At 43.7% G+C, this 24,373-nt stretch overlaps 1 protein-coding gene across 1 annotated transcript in view; it reads left to right on the top strand.

Moving 5' to 3' along the window:
• The window catches only part of CNMD (chondromodulin), a 33,005-nt gene that overhangs the window by 1,227 nt on the left and 7,405 nt on the right, over positions 1-24,373 (top strand). Inside the window, exons 3-5 of the mRNA XM_047080513.1 lie at positions 4,892-5,032; positions 11,973-12,086; positions 16,377-16,530. Coding sequence (XP_046936469.1) covers positions 4,892-5,032; positions 11,973-12,086; positions 16,377-16,530 — 409 coding nt within the window. The remainder of the gene's footprint in view (positions 1-4,891; positions 5,033-11,972; positions 12,087-16,376; positions 16,531-24,373) is intronic.

Here is a 24,373-nt window from a genome sequence, read left to right as displayed (position 1 = left end):
TTTTTGTCTGTTTATTGCATAAGACCTATCCATGAATGCTCCCTTCTCTCTTGCCCTAAGGAAAAGAAATTCCTTAAAGGTGGCAAATCTCTTTAAAAATCAATTCTGGCCTAGTCACGTGTGATTTAACGGCAAATGTTTCACTAACTGCTGTCCCACTTTCTTTGTATGTAACTATTTTATAGCTCCACCATCTCTCAAGGAGTATAAAAACTGCTTCTAGCTTGACTGGGCAGAGTTCCAGGGTGTTCTCTAAGTACTCTGAATTTTGTTCACCTATGTAAAGGGGGACATTTTATCTTGATGACCATTGCCAGGCCTGGTATAAGCTTATTTCGACTAATGGAAAAGAATTCCATCTCCAGGGTGCACACAAAGGGCTGTTTCTTAATCACTTCCCTCAGAGGAGCTGTGGCTGCTGTTTGTGGGGGGGGGAACCCCCCCCCAACCATGAAACTCAAAGCATGAACGAATTCCAGTACTTAGAGAAAATGGTGCTGAAAGCAATTCAACCATTTTACACATCACATCTTCCGCAGTCACTGCATAATTTGTATTTTTAACTCAAATGCCTACTGTAGATAATCATGCCATTTAGCGCTGAGTCTGTTTTAGAGACTATATCAGATTTACAAGCATCGATTTGTAAGATCAGAATTGCACAGTATTTTTGTGTGTATTTGAAAAGTGCTGTAATGTATTTGTATTTTAAATAGAAAAGTTAGGCCAAATGCTCATGTTTGAAAGCAGCAAATCTGAACAGGAGAACAATTTCAAGATCTACATCTCCATTAATAGCAGGGTTTCTGATTGTCACCCTTTGGGAAATTGTATGGTATTCGAATGTAAAAGCTGTCTTTTTGATGACAGAACCTCAGTGGTACAGGTCATTTGGAGATAAAAATAGCTTTGCTTTTTGGAGGGTAAAGATTTTAGGCATGATGTATATTAAAATGAATACCATTTGGCATTTAATTATTCAAGGCAAACACAACTAACTGACAAGCTTCTGAAAAGAGAGATGGAATGATCATACTGACTAAGTAGGGCTCCCTCTTTTCATCTTCTACTTTACCCCAAGAGTCTGGTCCAAGAGAGCAAGCAGTATTCTAAGAATACAGAGGAATAGTGAATCACATTTTCTGGCCAAAAATGAAGTTATTGCTATTTCCTCTACAGGCAGAAGAATGAAGAAAATCATGGTAGACATTTTTTACTCCCAAAATTTTTGGCGCTGATCTATCTCACCCAAGTCTGAAAAACAAATCACAAAACACAAAATAGAGTACTTTGGCACCATCTATGCATAGTACATGCACAGGGCCACTTTCCCTGGAAGTGTAAATAGCCCAGACATAATGTAATCCAGAAAGGTAAGTCTCTGTCAAACAAAAAGATATCCCCCACCAAATGAACTGCCCACTCTTTGGGGATTATCCATGCCTCTGTTCTTCTATATTAGCTTATAGAGGAGAACCAGCTGTAATTCACCTCCTATCCCTTTCATATGGGTAAATCCCCTAAGGACAGGTTTACTGGAAGTCAGCTTGCAGGACTGTGGAAACATCAGAGTGCTAATAACTGGGAACAAGGGACGGAGCTCAAATTTCAAAGCCAGGTCTCACCCACGTTATCGTAAACGGAACAGGCATTGAAATCTGGGATAGCCTCGCCAATATGAGATAGCTGACCATCCTACCTTGTGGGATGAGGGGATGAGATCATTGCTTGGGGCCTTTGTTCTCAGACTGATTTTTCTAGATATTGTCCCAAATGTTATGTAATTCATCTTATAGAACCCAGACGTCATTAGAAACTCATTAGCAAATATTCTTGGCTGTAAAAAGCACCATATTGAGCAGAATTTTGGCAAACAATAACCTTCATTGTACTTAGAAAATGCCCCACAGCTCCACCGGCTCAGAGCAGACAAGGTGATTCCTGCTCCACCAGCCCAGTCTCCTTCGGAGCGTAGGGCCCAGTACTTTGGAAATAACTGTGGACTGTTTACCCTCCCGCCATTCCCTTCAGGAGGGCACAGACCTCTCACTGCTGCCCCATGGAGACAGTGTCCTCCTCATAAAGAATGGGCTAAAGCTACATTACAAATGATGCAATACCCGGGACACCTGGGTGGCTCAGTTGGTTAAGCGTCCCAACTCTTGATTTCGGCTCAGGTCATGATCTCACCGTTGTGAGACTGAGCCCTGCATGGGGCTCAGTGTGGAGTGCAGAGCCTGCTTGGGATTCTCTCTCTCTCTCTCTCTCTCTCTCTCTCTCTCTCTCCCTCCCTCCCTCCCTCTGCCCCTCCCCCTCATTCTCTCTCTCTCTGTCAATTAATTAATTAACCTAAATAAATAATAAGAAAAAAACAAATGATGCAATACCTGTGTCTAGTTAGGGAGCTTCTGCTGGCACAAAGGTAGTGGGGTGGTGGTGGAGGGAAGTAAAATTAGGACCACAAACCACTCTCCTAGTGTTAGAATTTTGTCTCCTTAAGATCTGCTAAGAACTTACAAACTGTTCATTTCTGAGATTTTGCATTGCCTTAATAGTAAAAGCTTATGTGCAATGCTTTCTCTCTCTCCCTCTCCCTCTCTCTCTCACACACACGCAAACACACACACACACACACACACACACAGCCTCTTACTGCATGAGTGAAGGATGCTTGTGGCTGGAACTCCCACAAATGTTGTCTGCTATACTCCTTTTGACAGTCATCCTTAGCCCATGTGAACAGTGGCTGCTCAGAGAGCACAGGGACAGAACAGAGCCTGCTTTCTAAACCTTACCTGCAAAAAGCACGGACCCAGCCAAAGAAAACAGGTTTCCCAAACTGGGCTGATCAGAAGGACCACCTGAGATGCAAAGTGAACACAGGCTGGTGGGCGCTGCTCCAGCCCCCCTAAATCAGAAACTCCAGAAGTGGTTCTCAGGATCAGGCAAGCCCGGAGGACAGTGTGCTGCAGGGATCGAAGTTCACCAGGACGGAAGGAAGGGCACTGACCCACAGTTAGCTGAAACAGTGTGCTGGTATCTTCTGTTCCACTGAATGAAGGCCGGTGCCCGAAAGGGTACTGGCTAGCCAAGCCATTTCTACTTCTCTGCTGGTAAAATAAAACTGTGCTCCATGGGTCTTGTGATAATGAGTTTTCTACAAGTAATACTCCAGTAATATCAAATACTTCTTCCAGTGTTTGTCCATGTAGCCATCTTTCTTCATAATGATGGAGAAAATTGGACTTGAATTGAATCTGAGCTATTTGCAGTTCTGACCTACTGGCCTGACGCTAAATAGCAAGTGGCTCTCATCAGTTCTTAGTCCTTCCTCTTTAAAGATTTTATATCTTGTATGTTATATATAAGATATATATGTATGTATACACACACACACACACACACACACACACATGCTTCTAAGTCAGAAAAATAAAGAGGAAAGATAGGAGAAGGGGTGGAGAGGGGAGGGGGAGGAAGGGAAGACAAGACCCACCCACTACTCCACAACACAGAGAAAGTTCTAGCATGGCAGCAGCATACTGAGCAGGAGCAGTGTGTAAATTATTTTTTAAGTTAGTATACTAACAAGTTGTCTAAACTAAGAGAGCCCTTTGGACCATGTAATTTAGTCATAAACTAAAAATATATATATTTCATGGAGTTATTTTTCTTAAGATCTTACTTAAAAATCCAAAACATAAAAGAGACAACAAGCAGAGCCACCTAGTTAAATTGCAGATGAACAGGAGAGAAAGGACCACATCACAGCCCCACCTGCTCTGCCACCCTCACCTGTGGGCCACCGCTGTGAAACCTCAGAGCTCCAAGGACATAAACGAGAACCGTCTATGAGGGCCAACTTCTTTATTTTATGCCCAAAGCAACTCTCAAGACCCAGGGATAAGTGGGGTGGCCACTTGTTTTTCTGATTCCTGGGCCAGTGCTCTTTGCTGAGGCCAAGTCTCCGTCCCTTCTTCCCCGAGACGTCTCATAACATAATGCCTTACAATACCATATGCCTGTCCCATAGTCATTAAAATGACTAACTCCCACTTTGAGCTGAAACAGATGTGCACACTGACCTTGCACTCCACAAATGCTGCTCTGCCTGTATCAGGCATATCCCAGTCCTGCCTGCAGTCCTGACTATATACCATACTCTGTGCCCAATCTTAACCAATGGATTTTTAAAAACCTTTCAAACTGGGGCACGTGGGTGACTCAGTCGGTTAAGCAACTCAGGTCATGATCTCACTGTTCGTGAGTTGGAGCCCCGCGTCAGGCTCTGTGCCGACAGCTTGGAGCCTGGAGCCTGCTTTGGATTCTGTGTCTCCTTCTCTCTCTGCCCCTCCCTCGCTCACACTCTGTCTGTCTGTCTCTCTCAAAAATAAATAAACATTAAAAAAATTTTTTTTAAACTTTCAAATTGAGGCGCCAGCTACAGACTTGTTAACAATCCAGTTAACCATTTATCCATCGATGGGTCTTAACTCTGGCTGCAAAGTAGAGTTGACTCAGAAAAAGAAAGATATGTGTCCAAGCCCCATCCCCGCAGGTTTTGATTTGATTCTTTCGGGGGAAACGCGTGCATGATAGGTGGAGACTCTCCTCAGATACTTTTATATGCAGCCAGGACTGCAAATCACCGAGCTATTTGAATTAGTATTAGAGACTACCAAAGATTTTACTTTGAAGGTATTTTTAAAGAAATCATTGTATTAAGTGATGGGTGTATGGATGAAGTCCTCATATCTAAATCTGTTACTACTAGTGATGATTCAGTGTATCTCTAACAAATATGATAGCTACTTCATATACTGCAGGTCTAAAGATAAGCCCTGAATTGCCCTAAAAGGAAAGCATCACTGACTCCTATGTTCACTTCCAGATTTACAATGTCCATTATACCATGAGTATCAATGGGAAATTACAAGATGGGTCAATGGAAATAGATGCTGGGAACAACCTGGAGACCTTTAAAATGGGAAGTGGAGCTGAAGAAGCAATTGAAGTTAATGATTTCCAGAATGTAAGTATATTTCACACATTTAGAGAGTTAAACCAGGCAAGTCCAGAAGACTTTCCTAATCCCCAGAGAAGCAGCATCTCACACACATCCCAATGTAACCGTTCTTTATGGCAGTCATGATGCCACTGACCCCCATGCATATTCCCCCTGAGAAAGGCCCACTCTTTGTCCTTTATATTTTCAGAATGAAAAACACAACACCTTGGCACTGAAAAGAACAAGTTCTTGGAACTATATAAAGTCTTGGTAGAAGGACTTGAAAGAGCTATTTCTTTCCAAGCAGCTTTCTATAACATGATGAATAAAAGACTCAGTATCCTAGAATGTTGCAAAGTCTGAAATGTGAACTTAGAGACAAGAGGCAAACTGTAATGACTTAACAATCTGATCAACAACAGGTGGGATCCATTTACATACTTTGCTCAATTCTTCAGATTTCCCATTTCACCCAGAAAATTAGCGTGGAGTAATTCCCCTATTATAATCCTATGTTTTCTGACCGTGGCCAATTACTGATAAAACATTCGCGTCTGCTTTGAAAGGGGAGAACACATTTGTTTTCAAAAGTTCAATTTGCAGGCAATTTAGCCCTCACGCTTTGTGCTTCAGTGGACATCTGCATCACAGTATCATTCCTGGCCCTCTTTCCTGTTGGCCATAAATATCTTCTTCTCTTCCTGTTCTAAGACGGGGAAGAGGCATCACTGTTTGTGTTCTCCCATTAAATCTGTAGATGGAGTAGGTGAGACTCCATAATGAAAAAAGGCACTTGAAAATAATGTCTCTTCTGATAGTTTATTGGCCTGCACACATCTCATCGACCCACCTTGTGCCGATTGATGAGAAAAACCAGAGATGCTTTTCATTTGAACGAAAGAACTCCCTTTGCTGATGCCAAAAGGCATTTCACAAGTCCTACTGAATACCAAACAGATGCTAACCTTTGGACTCCCGTGCTGTTAGGTATTGCTCATGACAGAGACTGGCTCTGCTTTGCCTGGGGAAGGGGGAGGGGCGGGCTCTGCAGCCCTGTATGTGACCGGTGTATTTCGTTTAATCAGAGCTTTGCAAATGGTTCTGGTCAGTGCAGAAAGATAATTTCTCTGGGCCTATTAAAGGCTTTTACTGCCAGACCCAGGACAAGGCAAAAGCATTTTTTCTTTGTACTACTCAATGTAAAATGATAAAATGTGACTCCCACACACACATCATTCAATCCAGAACAAAATTGAATACCTATGATGTGCCACAGTATCAAGATATGCAAAGGTAGCTTCACAGATGAATGAGAAAAGATCCATCTCTCTCAAAGGGGCATGAATCAGGAGTATACTTTTAAAATATTTTAATCCCAGGCCTATATTTCTGTTTTATAATCCTCTGGTTCTAATAATGGTATTGATTGTGTTTTGTTCTCATAAGCCAACAGGGCCACAAATATTTTATAAGCTGATCAATTCTCTTTGATAGCTTCCACATTTCTCTAAGTCAGAACTGGTGAGTAGGACATTTTTTTGATGGATAGAACCTGTTATGGGTTTAAACAAGCCTGGACTTTTGAAAACACATGAATCAGCCACTATGGTACTGGCACTATTACTTTCTCCTATACATTAAACCAACAGTCAGATCCAAGAGGTGTTTATTTTTCAGGGCCTACTGTGTGCATGGGACAGTATGAAGCATGAGGGATGCAAAGATGACCAGGGTGCGGGGGGTGGGGGAGGGGTGGGTTGGGGGTCGCAGACATTCTTCACAGAAGTGACTTCGGGTCAGCCTGGGAGATGTGCTGCCACAGAGCTATAAACGCAGTGCTGTGGGTCACAGAAGGGGGCAGTTGTGTGCACTGAGGGCATTGAAGCAGGTTTTACAGAGGTTGTGACAGTTGAATCAGGTCTCGAAGAATGATTAGGATTTCAACCAGCAGAGAAGTAGAGACTCAGAGGAATACTGAATACAAATGCACAGGCCTGCTCTTGAGTTCTAAGTAGCCCAACATGGCAGAATGGTGGGGAAGGGGAGCAGAGGCAGGGGCCAGATGAGGAAAGGCTCTGAACTGTAAGAGAACAGTCTCCCCTGGTAACCTAGGACCACACCAAGGTTTTAGTGGAGCCAATAGGAAGAAAACCCTCCTGAGAGGGAATAGCACTGAACAGAGGACTCCAGTCTCCATAGTGTGAAAGAAAAATCATTCAGGGCACTTGTTAAAGAAGGGAAGAGGACCATGTTCAAGGGAAGCTACTGCAGTGGGGTTTTATAGTAGGGGAGAGAGATTGCGTTCAACTCTGAATACAGTAAGGAAAAGGGGCAATTTATAGCCAAGGAGCAGAGTGGGGATATCAGTGGATAGAAAGTTACTAAGAGGTACAGTAGTTCTTTACTAAACCGAACCAACAGGATTTTTCTGAAGCCAAGCCAAGGTGATCAGATATCAAGGCAGACTCAGCAGGATACTTGCTAAAACTGGAATAAACTGGCCAAGACAGAGCCCACAGTCAGGGCCTAGGCAAAAAGAGGACTCAGAGGAACCTGACTAGAGTTGGGTCAAGGAAGGTCTTCGTCAGTACCCCAAGGAATACAAAAAGGGGTTTGTTCAGAGTGCGTGAGTTACGTTCTAAAAAGTTTTGCCCTCAAAAGTATCAATGCTATTGGTTTAAGCCAACCCTTTCAGACTTAATGACTCATTTATATAATAATAACCCTGGTTAGAAATTAAGATAGAATAAACTGATATGTATATACAAGTGTTCACTACACAATTTCTTTTAACTTTGTGTATATTTGAAAGTTTTAATTTACAAAGCTAGAGAAAAATAAAATAGCATAACCTACCTCACAGATAGGTAGGTTAGTGATTTCAAAAATCGACATAACCCTTCCTCAAAAAATTAAAAATAGAAATACCATATGATGCAATAATTCTCATGCTGAGTATTTACCCAAAGAATATGAAAACACTAATTCGAGAAGATACATGCACCTCTGTGTTCACTGCAGCAGTATTTACAATAGCCAAGATATGGAAGGAACCCAAATGTCCATCATTAGATGAATAAAGAAGATGTGGTACAGATAAATAGGCAGATTAGATAGATAGATAGATAGATAGATAGATAGATATAAAGTAGAATATTACTCAGCCATAAAAAGGATAACATCTTGCTATTTTCTACAACATAGATAGATACCTAAAGGGTATTATGCTAAGTGAAATAAGTCAGACAGAGAAAGACAAACACCATATGATTTCACTTACATATAGAATCTAAAAAACAAATGAATAAACAAAAAGTAAAAAACAAAAAGCAGAATCAGACCTACAACTACAAAGAACAAACTGATGGTTTCCAAAGGGACGAGGGATGAGGGGTTGGGCAAAATGGGTGAAGGGGAGTGGGAGATTCAGGCTTCCAGTTATGGCATGAATAAGTCATGGGGATGAAAGGCACAGCATAGGGAGTAGAGTCAATGGTATCGTAATAGGTTGTATGGTGACAGATGGTAGCTATGCCTGTGGTGAGCACTGTATAACGTATGGACTTGTTGAATCGCTATGTTGTACACCTGAAACTAATGTCACATTGCGTGTCAACCATACTCAAAAAAAGTTTACAAAGTCAACATGGCTCCCAACTAAAACAGAAAAGAAAAGTAAAACCAGAGTAACTTATAATCTAACTTGGACTTCAATATGTTAATGCTCAGCCTGACGAACTCAAAAACATCCTGAAGTCAGATGCTTGCTCCCATAGGTGAATTGCTGTCAGTGCCGCAGCCTAAAATGCAGACTGACTTAAGGGTGTGTTGGCAGATTAAATACCAGCCTGTTTTCTCAAACAGTGAGCAAAACTACCATCTTCTCTCTATTTTCATAGTAATTGCATTCCTAAGAATGTCATCATCATACATGGAAACGTTGCCAAAAGTCGCTTTGTCTTTATACGTAAAAGGGTGTTTGAGTGTAGGCACAGATACTTACAATCAGGTTTTTCCCCCAGGCCCCAGGGCAGTCAGGTCTTCGGGGCTTCCCTGGGCTCTCTGGGGCCCAGCATCCCTGGGCTCTGCCTGAGGAAGCCCAGGAGAGCCCCAGTCTTTGTGACAACTCAGAACTCCCTGAACGATTTCTAAAGTGCCCTCTTGGGAACTTGTTGGGAACTTCTGGTTGAAGCCACAGAAATCCTATGAGATCCTCTGGAAAGAAAAACTGTGCGGCTACAATGAGATTGCCTGACTCTAATTATTAAAAGAATGTGAGAGCGTTGGACTCTTCCCTCATTATCTTTGTTAGCAAATTTCTTCATTATCACCAGCTTCTGAGGCCTTGTTTGTTTGCAGAAGCAGGAGGTTTGCTTGGCTTTCTCGTGCTTTTCCATTCCTGCTGTTTAATCTCTTCGAAGATCTGGCTGCGTGATATGGCTTTGTAGCCAGACAAGGTGTTTCAGACGTGTGAATTCCTTCCCACAGGACCCATCCCTACGGGGCTTCGGCTCTCTTTGCAGTGTGTAGACTGTCAGAACTAACTCAACACGAGATTCACATCGGGGCTGTGAATCCTTTGACAGAATCAGCTTTCTCCTTGGGGGATATGGCGACGGTTATATGGTGTTTTCCCCTCGCACCTCACATTCAGAGGATATAAGGGTGTGAAGTGAAAAGGACATATGGCACGGGGGCAGCAGTACTCTCCCCCCACTGCCTTCTGTTTTTCAAACCACGAGCCCTAGATGTGCATGCAGAATACGAGCAGCAGGTCTGCAGGAGAGAGCAGAGAACAGTGGTTCTCAAAACGTGTTCCCTAGGCCACCAGCAGCGACAGCACCTAAGAGCTTATTGGAAGTGCAGAGTTCAGTCCCCACTCCAGACCTGATCAGAATCTCCGGGGGCAGGGCCCAACACTATTTTATTTATCAAGTCCTCCAGGTGATTTTGATGCAAGGGAAAATTGGTGAGCTGGTGGTATAGAAGAATCCTGGATTCAAAGGCTGTGTCTTAGCTCACGCACGCTGCCGTAACAAAGTATCATAGACGGAGTGACTTCTAAACCGCAGGTACCTCTCACAGTTCTGGAGGCTGGTTGGTCCAAAATTAAGGCACTAGCTGATGAGGGTCTATGGTGGCCCTAGTTTCTGGTTCATAGTTGGCCTATCTTCTCACTGTGTCCTCATGTGGCAGAAGGGGGGTGAGGGAGCTCTCTGGGGTCCCTTTTATGAGGCACTAATCCCACTCACGAGGGCTCTGCCTTTAACTTCCCAAAGGCCTTACCTCCAAATACCACCGCATTGGGAGTTAGGTTTCAACATAGGTACTTGGGTGAGGGGACAAAAACAGTCAGTCTACAGCAGGTGGTTTCAGTCATTTAAGAACGTTGTCACCTTGAACAAGTTGTTTTCGCCCTAACCCGATGGTCCTCGACCCCAGGTTTACATTGTAACGACACAGGGAGCTTTGAAGCATCCCACTGTCTGGGCACTGCCCCAGGCCAGTGAAACGGGAATCTCTGGGGAGAGCCCCAGGCATCCATGGTTTTAAAATCTGTCCAGGTGGCTTTGGTGCAGTGAGTTGAGAAGTCGCACGGTAAACCTGGAGTCCCTCCTCCTGGAGAGTGAGGGGATGTTGCTACCACCGCTCTCTGGGTGAGAGGTGATGCTAAGACGAACATGTCACATGTGCGATCATGGCCAATTAGGCCACAGGGGAGAACACAAGGAGCTTCAGGAAGAACGAGCCTTTCCTTCTCTGCTCTCTGCTCTGTCACCAGTGTTTGCAGGGCTGCTGGCTCTCAGATTACAAACGGTGCGACTTGCCACGAGTGTCTTCTGGCATGACTTACATTTGACTCTGTTCTTCACCGAGGAGGGCAGTGTCCTGAGCCAAGCCCCGGAGGTTTCTAAATGCTCTTCCTCCCCCACTGTGCGGCACTGATGCTGGAACAAGGTCCTTATCTTCCTGACATTTGTCCCAACTGAACAGATTGACAAGTTGAGGGGTTTGGGTTTCTGTTGGTGTCTATGTTGTTCGGGCATAAAATCTGTAGGCCTTTCATACTGCTTTTGGCCACTCACTCGTCATGAAATTCACCAGCAGGGTGAAAGGAAACACTCTTGGGACAGAACGTACTGTTGTGCCTGATGCACCCGAGGTAGCATCGGCACCGAGCTGTCAGCCAACACCGGAGCCCCGTGGACGAGGTTTCCCTTAAGGCCAGTCCCTAGGCTGACAAGGAGGAGACACTGTTTGTGTCACACAGGGGACAAGAACAAAACATCTGAGTCCTCAGGTAAGGTCTAGGAACAAAGGTCAGTTCCTGGTGTTGTCGAAGTGTTGCTATTTCCCTGGCTGGGTGACCTGGGAAAAATCGGAATCCATGGAATTAATTAATTGGGCCCCCATCTTTTGAGAACCTTCGTGGGATCACCAGAAAGATAAAAGATTCCGATACCAATGTCAAAGAGGCTTATCATTGAGTGGGGCCAGGACCTTGACCAGGAGTGACTGCACAGGCACTGAGAACTAAGTGCCACAAGAGGGAATGAAGACTGGAGAGCTTACGGGAAATCAGGGTCAGAGAAAGCTGCCTGGACGAGGCAGCATTTCATCTGAGCCTGCTTGGGTTAACGGAACAATGACCATACTCCGTGTCAGTTCACATGCCCCTGACTGGGGCCTCCCCGACCACACTGTCAAAAGTACCACCTCTGTCATTCCTGTCTCACACTCTGCTGTATTTTTCTCCATAGCACTTACCACCACCTGACTTCCCCTCTGCCTTTTATTTTTGGTAAATAACACAACGAGGTAAGCTCCGTGAGTGCAGACATGCCATCTGTTCTGTTCATGCCCATACCCAGCGCCTGGAACAGTGCCCGGTTCGCGGTAGACACTCAACACGTTGAGTAAATGAACCAATGGATAGATGGATGGATAAAATTTTATTTCCTAGGGCATCACCGGAATCCGTTTTGCTGGAGGAGAAAAGTGCTACATCAAAGCACAGGTGAAGGCTCGTGTTCCTGAAGTGGGCACCGTGACCAAACAGAGCATCTCCTCCGAATTGGTGGGTACCGCCCGCGTGCTTCAGACAGCAAGGGGGTCTGGTAGGCATCATTTGAATCCACAACCCTTTCCGTCTCTCATTCCTGTATAGCTTTGTGACCAGAATATAGATTCTGTTCCTTCTCTGCCAAAGGAGTTGGAACTATTTTGGTCCTCCTTGGCGATTCCAAGTGATCATTCTTATATGACATGGTATACCATATATTTTTTAATGTTTATTTATTTTGAGAGAAAGAGCATGTGTAGGGGATTTGCAGAGAAAGAGAGAGAGGGAGAATCCCAAGCAGGATCCACACTGTCTCTGTGCAGAGCCCAATGCAGGGCTCAGTCCCATGAACTGTGAGATCGTGACCTGGGACGAGATGAGAGTCAGACGCTTAACCAACTGAGCCACCCAGGTGCCCCAGTAAACCATATTTTAAAGTGCATAAAAGGGCTCGTTCTTCACATGGCTCTCATTTGCCTAATGTTGGGGAACTATCCGATTAGTAATGAAAACAATACAAAGGACGTCTCATAACAGAATCTTCATTAGGGGCCTCAGGAGCCTTCTAGCCTCACTTCCAATCAGTATGGGGTTCCTCCTGAAAATCTCCAATGGCTGTGCTGGAAAGCAATGACAGGGTGCTCCCTTCCCTGGGTGCCAGGCAACTTCCTGGGGAGGGGGACAGTTCAAACCGTTGTGCTCTACACTGAGTTGAGCTGGCTCCCCTGGTTTCTTTCCCTTGGCTTGAGTTCAGCCCAGTGAAGCTCCTTAACATGTATTGAATTCCTTTCCTACATGTCAGACTTGTAAGGATTTTAAGTATAATTTTCCCATTTATTATTAACAACTTGCCTCTGAGCCTGATTTTATAAAAATTTACTTTAAGAATTGCACAGAGTTCTAAAGACACATCTGATGTGTTACATTTATTTGATACTTTAGGGCTTATTAAGTGGTTCCACGTGTTATTGCCTTGCATGTGAGTTGTGGCAGGATATAGTGGGAAGAAAATAGACTTTAGAGTTAGAAAAATGTGGGTTCGAATCCCAGCTCTGACACTTGCTGTGGATGTGGCTTCAATTCCTTGGACCTCGGTTTTGCCATCTACAAACTAAGGGTCTGCATCCTGTCCTGGTGGCCCTAGAATCTACTGGATAATGACTACACGGCTGCTGCTCTAAATCACTAATTCCATTATGATCAGCTTTGGTCCTTCCTGGGTCCCCGAGAGGGAGGGAAAGCAAGCATCATCAGCTCCCTTAAGGCAAAAGAGGAAAACTAAGGGTAAGCAGAGGTGCCTGGAAACTGCCTGGTTGCCGTCATAGGAGCAGCAGGCGTCTCACAACAAAACAAAACAAAACAAAACAAAAGCTAAAACAAACCGGTGAGTTTCTAAAGCTGGCTATCATGTCCCCAGTTTTCTACTCTGCTCCCAGTTTCCCCATTCATCCTGTGAGACGGTTTCCAGACTTTCATTGCTCTAGTCGTTTGGCTGTGACCATATTCCAGTTTGTTCCTCAGGAGCTGTGCCATTCAGAACAGAATGCCATGCTTAGTGTGAACCCACTAGTATGGAGTATAAAAATGAGACCAAGAGCTCCTTTGTTCTGACCCTTGAAATTTTTTAAAATGTTTATTTATATTTGAGAGAGACAGAGCACGGTTGGGGGAGGAGCAGAGAGCAAGGGAGACACAGAATCTGAAGCAGGCTCCAGGCTCTTGAGCTGTCAGCACAGAGCCCAACACCAGGCTCGAAACCCATGAACCACCAGATCATGACCTGAGCTGAAGTCCGATGCTTAATTGACTGAGCCACCCAGGCACCCTGACCCTTGAACTTCTTATTGCATTACCATTTTTTACAGTCCTGTGACTCAGTTTCTGTAATGCATAAGCCTTTACATTTCCTCCTTAAGTGGACATAGAGCTGGTTCTTTTCTCCTGCCTTACAGAAGAGCCAGCTCTCCTAACATAGCCGATGGAGATCTAATCATAAGTTTGCAGTACATTTCTGGGGTTCTTTAAAAACAAGGTTATTTTTTTCCTGATATTTAGAAACAATACGTAGCCATAATCCACAGATAGGTAATGTTAATGTTTTGGCGAATTTTTTTAATGCACGGGGATGTGTGGTTTCCTTTTCATAACTGAAGTTATATTGCTCTACATTCTTATTAATTTCACCTAACTTTAGTTATTCTAAAATGTAGATGATAATGGAGGTATTATACGTCATCAGATGATTATAATTTAAGTCTTTTGCTCTTGAATACTTCAGCCATCTTTAATTTTTCACTATTTCAAATAATAATTCAAAGTAATTATTTGAATATAGAAATAATTCAGTGATGACCAGTTTAGCCTTTTACAGCTTTGCCTGCATCTGATTCTTTTCTTAGACCGTAAAGCTGAATTATTTTTTCTGTGTTTTAGTTGCTTATATTGTGCTTGGTGGACCCTCTGGTGGACAAGTCAAATGCAGGCAACGTGTTTGTTTGGATTAGGAATGTCAGTGGCAGAAAACTACACCCAGAGTGACTGAAACAAAAAGGATTTGTTTTTCTGCACAGTAGCCGATATGGAAGGAGGTGGCTGCAGGCACTGGCTCGGTGGCCAGCATTGCTGATTTTTTTTGGCCTTTCCTTCCAGCTCCAAAACATCAACCGTGCATTCGAGTACGGAAGTCAGAAGGGGTTGAGCAGTGCCAAGCACGAGTTCCCTTTAATTAGGAAAAGCAGGAGGTTTCTCAGCCCCCCAGTAGACTTCAGTGTGAATTGCATAGTCTAGGGCACCCCAAGCCACTGGAGGGTCTGAGAAAGCAAGCAGCCAGCCTCTCTCCTGGGGCGGGGACACTGCTGCCTCACACAGAAGCGGGACTGTGTTGCAAGGGCAGGGAGAGACGAGGTTGGATGGGCAGCTGAGACCATGTGCCGTAAGTTGACTTAACATTCCTAGCTTGTAAGATGCATATGTATGCGTTATCCCCATCACCCCACTCTTTCCCCACGCGCTTTAGATTATGATGGAGTAGGTTTATGTACCACTTGCTCTTATAAAATTTTCATCAGTTTTGTAGAACTTTAAAAAGCTGCTATACCCAAAGAGTATTCATTTCCTGGACGGAGCCATTTAATTTAAGGTAAATAACTGGATTACCTGAGTGTTAACTTCCTCCAATGACTTTAAGTTGTTTTCATGCAACCATAAGCCTCGGGGAGAAAGCATAAATGAAGTGCTGCTTTTAGCTGAAAATATGGAGAAAACATTTTAATTTCTCCAACCTATTGCAAACTAATAAATACATGAAAGGAACAACCTGGCAAAATAAATTTGTCTCCTGGGTTATCAGACCATTCTCAGTATTTCGCTGTAGAAGAAAATTCAGGGTTTAACTCTGAAATCTCAGTGGTGTGCTTGATGTGAGGAACATCTGAAATGTGTTTTGTTATAGCTGGGAAATGTAGAAATGGTTTATGTTAAATAATACTTTGAACTGAAGACATTAAAGAACCAATCGCTTGCTTTTTCCATTGTTGTTCGGAGGCTGCAGAACAAAACCCCAAAGGATTTTCACTTCAAATGAAGGGCTCCTCTATCCCTTTACAGGATTTCAGAGTCCGTTCAATTGCTTTTCCTCAAAAAAATCTTTGATCAGCAACATCAGATTAACCTAAATCTCAAAGTTGGTAGCAAGTAATTTTCACTTCCACTCAGGACACTCAATATTCACACATTTCAGTTATGCAAGGCAGGGCGACAAGCAGGGCGAAGACAATGTTGTGAAGAGAGCTACAGAGATAAGACACACACAGCGCACCCCACACATGCCCCCTTACACACACCACACACCCCCAACCCATACTCCCCTACACGCATCACAAACACACACACACACCCACACTCACACCCCACAATGCTATACAAACCCCCCCACATACACACCCCACACTCACCCCACACACACTGTATACCTCCCACTGACACCCCCCGACAACCCCACACATACCCCCTACCCCACTCATCCCACACACACTACCTGCCCCCCACCGACATCCGACACACACACCACAAAACCCCACAATACCCCCTACACTCACATCTCCACACTCATCCCACACACATGACATACCCCCGCCTACACCCCGCCACACGCACACCACACACAGCTCACATCCCCTCACACACACGCACAATTCTCATTAAGTTTTTAGTAGGTGAAATAATGTTTTACCAGCACGTGACTCTTAATACGCATGTTTCACCGTCCACTCTGCTCAATGCATTTCGTTTTTACTGAACTTACAGGAAGGCAAGATCATGCCAGTCAAGTATGAAGAAAATTCTCTTATCTGGGTGGCTGTCGACCAGCCCGTGAAGGACAACAGCTTCTTGAGTTCTAAGGTCTTAGAACTCTGTGGTGACCTTCCTATCTTCTGGCTTAAGCCAACATACCCAAAAGGTAACATTTTAAATTCTTTTAATGCTGCTGATATGTTTCCTGAGTCCCTCCACAGGCCTGAGCATGTAACAAGGAAGACTTATCAGGACGCAAGTCACAGTGTCTCAGTAATTGGCAAGAGAGATCAAAGAGAAGGAAGGTGACAACCATGAATGTTTTAGGGAAGGGACTGAGTGGCAGGGTTAACAGGAAGCAGATCAGGGAGACTCACCATTACTGCATCATCTGCCATTTTTATTTACGAGACTCCCCCTTCTTTCTGCTCTGCTCCTTAATCTAAGTTGTTTGCACTTTCCAATTTTACATGTTTTTTATTCCGAGGGCAGAGAATCAAGGGCCTAAGAAGCTGTCATACTGCTGAATCTTTATTATACTCATACCTAGAATTATGAGGCAGCCAAAAGCTGCTGTGGCCATAGGCTGAGATTCTTCAAGTTCAGGGCTTGAGCATGAGCTCCTAAGTCCGGTGAAAAGAAATGAAGGGCCCCTGGTTGGAGCATACCTTTGAGCCATCAGTGGGTGAAGGGCAGGTGAGCCCCGAGGGCCAAGTTTCTCCGTCCCCAGGGCACCTTCACTCGTCACTGCCACCAGTCACCCCACTGGCCCCCCAAAGGCCTACTCAGTAGTTCTGGCTCAAGTGTGGGAAAAGGGCCTTTCTCTCAGCACAGCTGAGGTATACTGTTTTCTGAAAGATTTTATTGGACACAGAGAGAGCAGCATGGAAATAAAATACAGGCATTAAGACCACCAGGCTTAGGAGGGGGAGATGGGCAGTTATTTTTGAAAGGGTGTGGTTACAATTCTGCAAAACTGAAGAAGTTATGGAGACAGACGTTTGCACAGCAATGTGAATGCACTCAACTATACAATTATAAAAATGGCTAAAATGGTAAATTTTAATGTATATTTTACCATAATTAAAAAAAAAACACACACACACACAAAACCTGACCAGGTTTAGAAAGTTCAGGCTTCCAGTTTTGCCATGGCTAATTCATTCCTCTGGATCACAAATATTATGTCCCAAAGCTTGGATAAGATGGTTCCTTTCTGGCCCAGGCAAAGCAAATAGGATTCAATTGTTAAGCCACTGGAAGGAGAGTTGAGAAGGATCCTGAGGCCACAGGCATGAGCAGTGTCTGTCACCCCCTAGGGGCCAGAGAGGGGGCTGCCAAAAGGGCGGTCACTTTTGCCCTCCCTGTTCTTGCTCCAGGGGGTGCTGGCAACTCACAATTCTGTGGCCGTTTGCCAAGGTCTAGCTTTCGATTCCTCACTTCCATCCACAGGGAATGGGCTTCTTGCTTCCCACCCCCAGGAACTACTCCTCCAATACCTGTCACCTTGCCGCGTCGGAGCCTCAGGTGATGCTCCCATGTAGAGCTCTCTCTAATCACTTCCTGTTCGTGAGGACAAGCCTCTTACCCAGTGAGTTCGTTCATTTGTTGGACAAACATTTTTTGAAGGCTTATTACATGCCATTTACTTGTGCCGGGTAATTGGGATGCACTGAACAGAAGTTTACATTGTAGCAAGCGAACACGCCCTGTTATGGAAACCTAACACAGCAGGGCAAAGCGGGGGGGGGGGGGGGGGGGGGGTGGTGGCCGTGCGAAGGCGGTGCTTGTCTGGCTGACTGAGCGCTTTCACCCTTTGGGAAAGAGCGAGTTCCCTACCTCTGAGATGGAGCTTGGCCCCTCACAGCACACAGGCAGGACCACCTCTTAAGTATTCAATCATCACCAGACCCATCCCAAAATTACATGTTATGCACAACACCAGAAAAGTGGAAATGCCCCCAGTGATGAAAAGGTTTAAGTAACTGTTGGTACAGCCACGGGGCGGATTATACACATTAAAGATGAAGGATTTTTTTTTTCAGTCTTTCATAAATGTCACATTTAACAATAAAATCAAGAAAGTAAACCCCCTCTGAGGATGTTGGTCCCAACCACCTAATTCTAAAAAAAACTCCCCAGGGGCGCCTGGGTGGCTCAGCCGGTTAAGCATCCGACTTGGGCTCAGGTCATGATCTCACAGTCCGTGAGTTCGAGCCCCGCGTCAGGCTCTGTGCTGACAGCTCAGGGCCCGGAACCTGCTTCGGATTCTGTGTCTCCCTCTCTCTCTGCCCCTCCCCTGCTCATGCTCTCTGTCTCAAAAATAAACAAAAACACCAAAAAAACAAAAACAAACTCCCCAACTCCAGCAACCTCTGTCTTGGATCTTTAAGCTGGCAGGTCACAGAGCTGTATTATCAAGAGACAATGGTGGCTGGGCAAGGTCACAGGGAAGGGTGAGGGTCGCTGAGCGCTGGCTTTGTGCCAGCCATTGTGCTACAGCTTTCTATTTTGTCCTCAGTTACTTTTTGCCAACAACTGTCCTAGTAACTACAAATAGTCCCATTTTATAGATGAAGAAACCAAGGTTCACAGAAATTAAACAGCTTGCCTGAGGTCATTCAATTAGTTAAAAGAAGTGGTATTGAGATTTGAATCCAGGTCTCCCTGATGCCTCTCCAACCATGAACTCAGAAACCCAGAAGCTGTCTGTGGAAGTTCTCCATGGCTCTAAAGCACATCTAAGTTCTCAGAAATAATACAGCATGCTATAATCATCATTACCTAACACTTGAGTGCTTATTATATGCCAAATGCTATAGTAAAACCCTTAGGCACAACTCTATCTTCTGTCACCATTCGGTGAATTAGATACATTATCCCCGTTTTACAGATGAAGAAAGTCAGACTCCGAGAGACACCAAAGCCCACATTGGGTGGTTACTTTCCATGTCTGTTATTCAGCAACCATGGGACCCGTGTGGCTGTGTGATCAACTAGAGCACTGGGCTGGGAGCCAGAGAAGGTCACGTTTGGCTCCTGTCTCTGCCACCCATTCTGTGATCTTGGCCAAGTCACTTGGTCTTTCTGAGCCTCGATGCCCTCACATATAAAAGTTACTGCCTTTTCTATCCCACCCATAGGATTTTTAAAAGAATCAACTAAGACAACAAATCTCCTAAAAATTGTAAAGCTTTATACATATACAGTCAACCTGTTAAGAACACAGGGCTGGAGTGCCTGGCTGGCTCAGCTGGTAAAGCATGTGAATCTAGATATCTGCTTGGGGAGTTCCAGCCCCATGACAGGCGTGGAGCTTACTTAAAAACAAACAGCAAGGAGTCACGATGGTGGAACAGCATGGAAGGTTTTTTTTTGCGTCTCACGTCCATGAAATACAGCCAAATCAACACAAATCAACCAAATCCTGATTTGAGGATCACACAACAATCTGCACAACCTGAACCACAGAATTCAGCAGGTACGCGGCGCGGAAAGGTAAAGTGAGGGAGAGAGAAGCTGAGGAGGGCAGGGAGCTGTTTTTTCTTGTGGAGAGAGGATGGAGATGGGGGGGGGGGAAGTATGGGAAAAGTACATCCCCCGCCCCCACCACAAGCAGCTGGAGAGAAAGTGGAAAAGTGGAAACAGCTGCCGGGACCGAACAAAACAGGCAGAAAGGAGAAAGGCGAGGGTTTAAATTCCATTAAGACTCTATAAAGAGGGGGAGCACAGAGTCTGAAACTCCACAGCTCGTTACCTGGAGAAGCTCTGGTGGGAAGGGCGAATCCCTAGGAGCAGAGTGAAGTCCAGGGGTTCTCAAGCCACGGGCAGAGGCGGTTTCCCTGCTGGGAGGACATTTGGTAGAATCTGTAGCCACCCCAGCAGACCCCGGAGAACAACCACATTCGCTGCTTCTGGAACAGGACGTTAAGGGTGAAGCCTGGTGCCAGATGCATGTTGTGATTTTCCATATCCCTGAAACGCTGCTACACGATGGCGTGAACCTTTTCTGGGGTGGGCTGGCACCCAGCCAGTCTCTGGGCATCGGCAGCAGCAGGGTCCCACAAACGTTCCTGCGTCGGGCAGCACCTGGCCATTGCTCAGTGAGACCTCCCCCAGAGGATCTGAGCGGGTCAAAGTCGTAGTCCCTCAGAAGTGAGGGGTTGGGAAACACAGCTGCATCCGAGAGGGAGCCACACCGTAGGAGGGACGTGCCGCCTTTAACCTGATGGCTTGGTCACGAACAATGTAAAAGCGGGGAGTGGACGGAAGCTGGAGACAAAGGACGGGTGTGCGACAGCGGATCGGAGAGAATGGAGTTTGGATAGTAGAGACTGGGCAACTGGGTGACGCCATTTTCACCCTTCCCGCGCATGCGCATACGGACCAACGAGCGCGGCAACAATCCACCCCAGTAAACTAAACAGTGCCATCTAGTGGAGAATAGAGCCATTACACTAAGCCCCGCCCAACTGAGCCAACCTCGCTCTTCAGGAACACCTCAAGTTTCTCAGCCTGCTTAGTTTGCAGACTATAAAGCGCTTCAGAGTTTGACTTCTAGGGGAGAACGATGTAATTTCAATTCTATTTCAGTCTGTTTGCTGGTCCATCTATCACTTTTTTTTCTTTTCTTTTTCTTGAATACAGAAAGAAAAAATTTATTTTCATTTTCAATTTTTATTAAAATTATTTTTCTACTATATTTTTTACTTTTTTGTAAATTTTTCAAATTCTATTTTACTTCCATCATTTCATTTTATTCTACTTCATTGTATTTTTTCAAATTTTCAAATATTTTCCTCCCCCTAATCTATCAAGCTCCTTTCAACACCCAGACTAAAACACATCTAGGATCTAGCATGATTTATTTGACTTTTGTGTGTATGTATGTTGTTTTTAATTTTTTAATTTTAATTTTTTTACTTTAATTCCTTTTCTTCCTTCAAAATGATGAAACAAAGGAATTCACCCCAAAAGAAAGAGCAGGAAGAAACGACAGGCAGGAACTTAATCAACACAGATACAAGCAAGATGTCTGAACCAGAATTTAGAATCACAATAAGAATACTTCTGGGGTCGAAAATAGATTAGAATCCCTTTCTGCAGAGATAAAAGAAGTAAAAGCTAGTCAGGATGAAATAAAAAATGCTATAACTGAGCTGCAATTTCGAATGGATGCCACGGTGGCCATGGTGGCAAAGATGGATGAGGCAGAGCAGCCAATCAGCGATATAGAGGACAAACTACTGGAGAATAATGAAGCAGAAAAAAAGAGCAGACAAAGCAAAAGAGCACGGTTTAAGAATTAGGGAAATCAGTGACTGATTAAAAAGGAACAGCATCAGAATCATAAGGGTCCCAGAGATGAAGACAGAGAAAAAGGGGTGGAAGGTTTATGTGAACAAATCATAGCAGAAAACTTTCCTAACCTGGGGAAAGACACAGACATCAAAATACAGGAAGCACAGAGGACTCCCATTAGATTCAACAAAAACCGACCATCAACAAGGCATATCATAGTCAAATTCACAAAATACTCAGGTAAGGAAAGACTCATGAAAGCAGCAAGAGAAAAAAAAAGTATGTAACCTACAAGGGAAGACAGATCAGGTTCAGAGCAGACCTATCCACAGAAACTTGGCAGCCCAGAAAGGGGTGGCAGGATATATTCAATGTGCTGAATCAGAAAAATATTCAGCCAAGAATTCTTTATCCAGCAAGGCTGTCATTCTAAATAGAAGGTGACATAAAAGTTTCCCAAACAACAATTAAAGGAGTTCATGACCACTAAACAAGCCCTCCAATAAATTTTAAGGGGGACTCTCTGAAGGGAGAAAAGACAAGAAAAAAAAGACCAAAAGCAACAAGACTAGAAAGGACCAGAGAACACCACCAGAACCTCCAACTTACAAGCAACATAATTGCAATAAATTCATATCTCTCAGTACTCACTCTAAATGGCAATGGACTAAATGCTCCAATCAAAAGACATGGGGTAACTGAATGGATAAGAAAACATGATCCATAAATATGCTGTTTACAAGAGACCCACTTCAGACCTAAAGACACCTTCAGATTGAAAGTAAGGGGATAGAGAACCATCTATAGTGCTAATGGTAGACAAAAGAAAGCCAGAGTAGCCATACTTATATCAGACAATCTAGACTTTAAAATAAAGACTGTAACAAGAGATGAAGAAGGGCTTTATATCATAATTAAGGTGTCTATCCACCAAGAAGGCCTAACAATTGCAAACATTTACGTTCCAAATGTGGCAGCACCCAAATACATATAAATCAATTAATCACAAACATAAAGAAACTCATTGATAATAATACCATAATAGTAGGGGACTTCAACACCCCACTTACAGCATGGACAGATCATCTAAAGAGAAAATCAACCAGGAAACAATGGCTTTGAATGACACACTGTACCAGACGGACTTAACAGATATATTCAGAACATTTCATCCTAAAGCAGCAGAATACACATTCTTCTCCAGTGCACATGGAAAGTTCTCCAGAATAGATCACATACGGGGACACAAATCAGCCCTCAACAAGTACAAAAAGAACGAGTTCATACCGTGCATATTTTCAGACCACAATGCTATGAAACTCGAAATCAACCACAAGAAAAAATTTGGAAAGGTAATAAATACTTGGAGACTAAAGACCATCCTACTAAATAATGAATGGGCCAACCAAGAAGTTAAAAGGAAATTAAAAAGTACATGGAAGCCAATGAAAATGAGAACACCACAGCCCAAAACCTCTGGGTTGCAGCAAAGGCAGTCATAAGAAGGAAGTATATAGCAATCCAGGCCTTCCAAAAGAAGGAAGAAAGGTCTCAGATACACGACCTAACCTTACACTTTAAAGAGCTGGAAAAAGAACAGCAAATAAAACCCCAAACGAGCAGAAGACAGGAAATAATAAAGATCAGAGCAGAAACCAATGTTATTGAAACCAAAAAACCCTCAGCAGAACAGATCAATGAAACCAGAAGCTGGTTCTTTGAAATAATTAACCAAACTGATAAACCCCTAGCCAGTTTTATCAAAAAGTAAAGGACCCAAATAAATAAAATCAAGAAAGAAAGAGGAGATCACAACCAACACAGCAAAAATACAAACAATAATAAGAGAATATTAAAATCAATTATACGCCAATAAAATGGGCAATCTGAAAGAAATGGACAAATTCCTAGAAACATATACACTACCAAGGCTGAAACAGGAAGAAAAAGAAAATTTGAACAGACCCATAACCAGTAAAGAAATTGAATTAGTAATCAAAAATCTCCCAAAAAACAAGAGTCCTGGGCCAGATGGCTTTCCAGGGGAATTCTACCAAACATTTAAAGAAGAGTTAACACCTATTCTCTTGAAGCTGTTTCAAAAAATAGAAATGGATAGAAAACTTCCCAACTCTTTCTATGAAGTCAGCATTACCTTGATTCCAAAACCAGACAAGACCCCACTAAAAAGGAGAACTATAAACCAATTTTCCTGATGAACATGGATGCAAAAATCCTCAACAAGATATTATTAGCCAACTAGATCTAACAATACATTAAAAAAAATATTCACCACGACCAAGTGGGATTTATACCTGGGATACAGGGCTGATTCAATATCCACAAAACAATCAATGTGATTTATCACATCAGTAAAAGATAGGACAAGAAGCACACGATCTTCTCAACAGATGCAGAGAAAGCATTTGACAAAATACAGCATCCTTTCTTGATAAAATCCTCAAGAAAGGGATAGAAGGATCATATCTCAAGATCATAAAAGCCATATATGAAAGACCCAATGCTTATATCATCCTCAATGGGAAAAACTGAGAGCTTTCCCCTTAAGATCAGAAACAAGACAGGGATGTCCACTCTCGCCACTATTATTCAACATAGTTTGGAAGTCTTAGCCTCAGGAATCAGACAACACAAAGAAATAAAAGGCATCCAAATCGGCCAGGAGTTCAAATTTTCACTCTTCGCAG

This window comes from Lynx rufus, unplaced genomic scaffold (assembly GCF_022079265.1).
Source record: "Lynx rufus isolate CCGP_SWC_20201006 ecotype Redwood Valley unplaced genomic scaffold, mLynRuf1.p SCAF_1, whole genome shotgun sequence".
In the NCBI taxonomy this organism is placed as follows: domain Eukaryota; kingdom Metazoa; phylum Chordata; class Mammalia; order Carnivora; family Felidae; genus Lynx; species Lynx rufus.
The sequence above is the reverse complement of the archived record's forward strand: the minus strand, read 5'-3'. Positions and strand labels throughout refer to the sequence as shown.